Source organism: Elephantulus edwardii, unplaced genomic scaffold (genome assembly GCF_000299155.1).
Source record: "Elephantulus edwardii isolate Elephantulus edwardi_28Jun2011 unplaced genomic scaffold, EleEdw1.0 scaffold00086, whole genome shotgun sequence".
Taxonomy (NCBI): domain Eukaryota; kingdom Metazoa; phylum Chordata; class Mammalia; order Macroscelidea; family Macroscelididae; genus Elephantulus; species Elephantulus edwardii.
In genome coordinates, this window is record NW_006399836.1 from 7,497,950 (window position 1) to 7,501,669 (window position 3,720).

Here is a 3,720-nt window from a genome sequence, read left to right on the forward strand (position 1 = left end):
AAATAAAAAAAAATTAATCATAAGCAAAACCATTGCATACTGTTGACTCTCAGACCACCTTCTGTATAAAAAGGAGGCAGTAAGGAGTGACTAAAGATTTGAATAAGACACTATTTATTGTTACTAGTTTAACATTAACATTATCCTTAATAGTTGACTTGTTTGGGAAGGGGGAGGCAGGGCGGGGACTCTTGTTATTTGTTTGTTGAGTAAGCAAATGCACTGACTGTTGGAAAAAAATAGAATTTTTAAAAGTCAGAATCCGTCTCTGCCACCAGCAGGCCCCTGCCCGCTAATTGACAGCGTTTCCTAATTTCTCCTGGCAGAGGTTCTGGTTGTTAAGCCAACAAGGTTCTCAGGATTCATGACACCCTATCAAATGCCACCCCCACAGCCAAATGGCTTTTATTCCTGGTTCTGCACAGGCTGTCCAACGCAGGGGAAGAACAAAGTGTCCCCACCTTGTTTGGAGGTGCAGCCGTTATCATCAAGGGAAGAAGGGGGCTCTGGTGGGGAGCAGGTTAAAGCGTTCAGCTGCTTACCGAGAGCTTGGGTCCCTCTCTGCGTCTTTCTGTACCTGAGAAAGATGTGACAGTTCCCTCGTTACACTGCCATGGAGACGCAGGCTCGGAAACCCTCAGGAGCGATTCTGCTCTATCCTACAGGATGGTTGAGCTGAATTCCGAGTCAGCTGGAAGACGGTGGGTGGGGTTTGATGGGTCAAGGGTGCAGCTAATGAAATATTCACAGGAAGCTGGTTCACATTCACAGTTGAACCACTCGGGTCCTCCTCTGGATGCTCTTTGCACCTGCACAGGTGGGGTGAAAAGGGGTGATTAGACCCCAGCGCTCAGGTCACTGCCAGGCAGCCTTCCTCCCTGAATCACAGCTCTTTGAGAGCTGTCTCTCACTTGGCCCTCTCTCAGCTCTGGATTCGCCTGCTTCCCCAAAGACCCTCTCTGGCCCCTCTAGTCCTCTTCATGCCACCCTCAGGGTAGCTACCAGTCACTGAGCTCACCTGCCTCCAAGACAGGTAGACTTGCAGCTAGCAGCTAGTCTGCAGACAGAGCCCGGGGTGTGCGTTTACACGGGCACCTGCAGACAGGAGCCCATGACAGAGGGGTGCGCTTACATTTGGGTGTTCCTGGATGCTCATCTCCTCTGCACCGGCTCCTCCCCCCTTATGGGGCCTTCACCTCCATTCCTCCCGCCCCCCAAGGCCGAGCAGCGCATCCTGTCCCGCGTGCACTCCCTGGAGCGGCGCCTAGAAGCACTGGCTGCAGAGTCCTCCTCCAACTGGCAGAAGGAGGCCCTGCGGCTGGAGCGCCTGGAGCTGAGGCAAGGCCAGGGCAGTGGCCAGAGCCAGGGCGGCGGCCTGAGCCATGAGGACACGCTGGCACTCCTGGAGGGCATTGTGAGCCGCCGTGAGGCCGCGCTGAAGGAGGACTTCCGCAGGGACATGGCTGCTCGGATCCAGGTCAGGGGAGACACCATGGCCCACGGGTGGGGCCTGCGTGTCTGGATGGACATCCGTGGGGACTCATGCGGGCCTGTCGGGGTATGGATGTGTGACCCGGCACTGGACCCTTGGGACACAGACACCTCTATACTTGCCTCTGCATTCCTCAACCTCTCTGAACATCAGCTTCGTTCCTCTCTAAAATAGATGCCTTCCTGCTTGGTAGTAAGGTTAAAAGATTACAAATAAGGTGCACAGATGCCACCTTGTGCTTCACACTTGGTGCCACGTGGGTGTGTGGGAAGGATCAGATGGGAGTCTGGCATGTTAGAAAAGTTGCAATACAAAGGAAAGAGCTTAAGCTCTGGGATCTAGCTGACCTGGGATTGGGCTGCAATTTAAATTATACAGACCCAAGAGTGCCAGTGTGTAAAATCCTGTCTCCTTGCTCCATGTCTGACAGGAAGAGCTGGTCACCCTGAGAGCAGAACATCAGCAGGACTCTGAAGACCTCTTCAAGAAGATTGTCCAGGCATCCCAGGTCAGGAGGATCTCGCCGTGCCTACCCAGGGCCAGCAGTGGGGTCCTGATCTAATCCAGCATCTGTTAAGTTGTCTAAGACACCAGGGACTCTGGGCCTTTCAAAGTGGCTGCTTAGAGCTACAATGGCAGCAGAGGGTGACCGAGTTTTCTATTTGAATCAAACTCACCCCCATGGAAACTTGAGGCCAGGGTGGGCTGCTTTCAGATGGCCTGTTGTGCTGGGTATAGATATGCTGAGTCTAAGTGAAAATATGAACCTGTGTGAGATAGAGATGGATGACTCTCTCGTGGGAACTGTGACAAGGGGAACTGGTTGCAAGTTCACAGTAGGACATAGGGGTGGTGGTCTTGGGGGGAGGAATGTGATTAAGCAAAAATCCCAACATTAAACAGACTCTCCTGTGGGAGATGATCCCTCTGAGCTTGCTCTTCCCCGTGTTTGTTCCTGCTTCCAGGAATCTGAGGCTCGTCTCCAGCAGCTGAAGTCAGATTGGCAGAGGTAAATGGCCCAGGTCTACTCCTCTCCACTCCCCAGGCAGAGCTTTGACTGTGTCACTGAGCTGAGAATGGGATGGTGGGGACAGACCCCAGATTGAGTGCTGAGAGCCATCGTGTGAGGGCCAGTGGAGCTTAGTGGAGGTGGCAGATGGTGGGTGGGCACAGCAGGAACACTGTCCAGCCTACAGCCTGCCCTCCTGTGGCCCGACTGTAGACTGTGCAGGAGGTTAGAGGTAAGGGGCTTCAGGGCTTAGAGAGGAGACAGGCTCATGATTGGCTCTGTGGGGTGAGTAAGTCAATGCATGGGTCCCAGGATGAGTTCTGCAGCCAGAGAGTCCGAGGACCAGACTGGGTACACACCCCCTGTATCACCAGTCTTCTCAGGGGTGTTTTCCTTGGCATATCCTTCTCTTGTTTTAAAATAAGCCACCCAGGACTTACTGCTCTCTCTTTGGGACCAGGACGACAGAGGAAACCTTCCAGGAGAAGTCTGTGAAGGAGTTGCAGCGGCTGGAGGGCCTGCTGGCTGGCCTGCGGCAGGAGTTAGCTGCCCTGGCCCTGAAGCAGGGCTCCGTGGAGGACCGTGTGGACCAGCTGCCCCAGCAGATCCAGGCCGCACGCGATGATGTGAGTTGTCACCTAGGACTCTCACGCAGGTGTTAGCTGCTCCCAGAACACCCTGACCTCTGACACCAACAGTCCTGGGAATCTACACAGCGGGGCCTCTTGCCACCCTCCCCCTACCTCTGTTACTCCCATGAGCCTCTGGAAGAGGTACAGCGTGGGCCTGCTTTGATGAGAACATGTTCTGTTTCCCCCTGATGTTCAGGGAGGGTCTTCATAGCTCCTGCCTGTGTGGACCCGGCAGACACGGGCTTTGCCCTCGCTGAGCCCACGTCACCCTAGGCCCAGGCACTGCCGGCATCGGGTCCTGTTCTCCCGAGCACCCTGCCTGACCGAGACCTTGCCTTGCTCCCAGGTGGAGTCTCAGTTCCCTGCCTGGATCTCCCAGTTCCTTCTACGAGGTGGGGGCGCCCGCTCGGGGCTCCTTCAGGAAGAGGAGCTGGACGCCCGGCTTCGGGAGCTTGAGAGCCGCATCCTCACCCACGTGGCGGAGACACAGGGCAAGTCGGCAAAGGAGGCCGCGGCCAGCTTGGGGCTCAGGCTGCAGGCAGAAGGTGTGACCGGGGTGACGGAGGAGGTGAGGACTGAGCCCTTCA

The 3,720-nt window shown here is 55.4% G+C and overlaps 1 protein-coding gene across 2 annotated transcripts in view; it reads left to right on the forward strand.

The window, feature by feature from the left end:
- Positions 1–3,720, forward strand: part of SUN2 (Sad1 and UNC84 domain containing 2) — a 16,347-nt gene that overhangs the window by 10,100 nt on the left and 2,527 nt on the right. For both annotated transcript variants that reach the window (XM_006890114.1, XM_006890113.1), the window contains 5 exons: positions 1,220–1,477; positions 1,923–2,000; positions 2,458–2,501; positions 2,962–3,127; positions 3,480–3,701. In XM_006890114.1, coding sequence (XP_006890176.1) covers positions 1,220–1,477; positions 1,923–2,000; positions 2,458–2,501; positions 2,962–3,127; positions 3,480–3,701 — 768 coding nt within the window. The remainder of the gene's footprint in view (positions 1–1,219; positions 1,478–1,922; positions 2,001–2,457; positions 2,502–2,961; positions 3,128–3,479; positions 3,702–3,720) is intronic.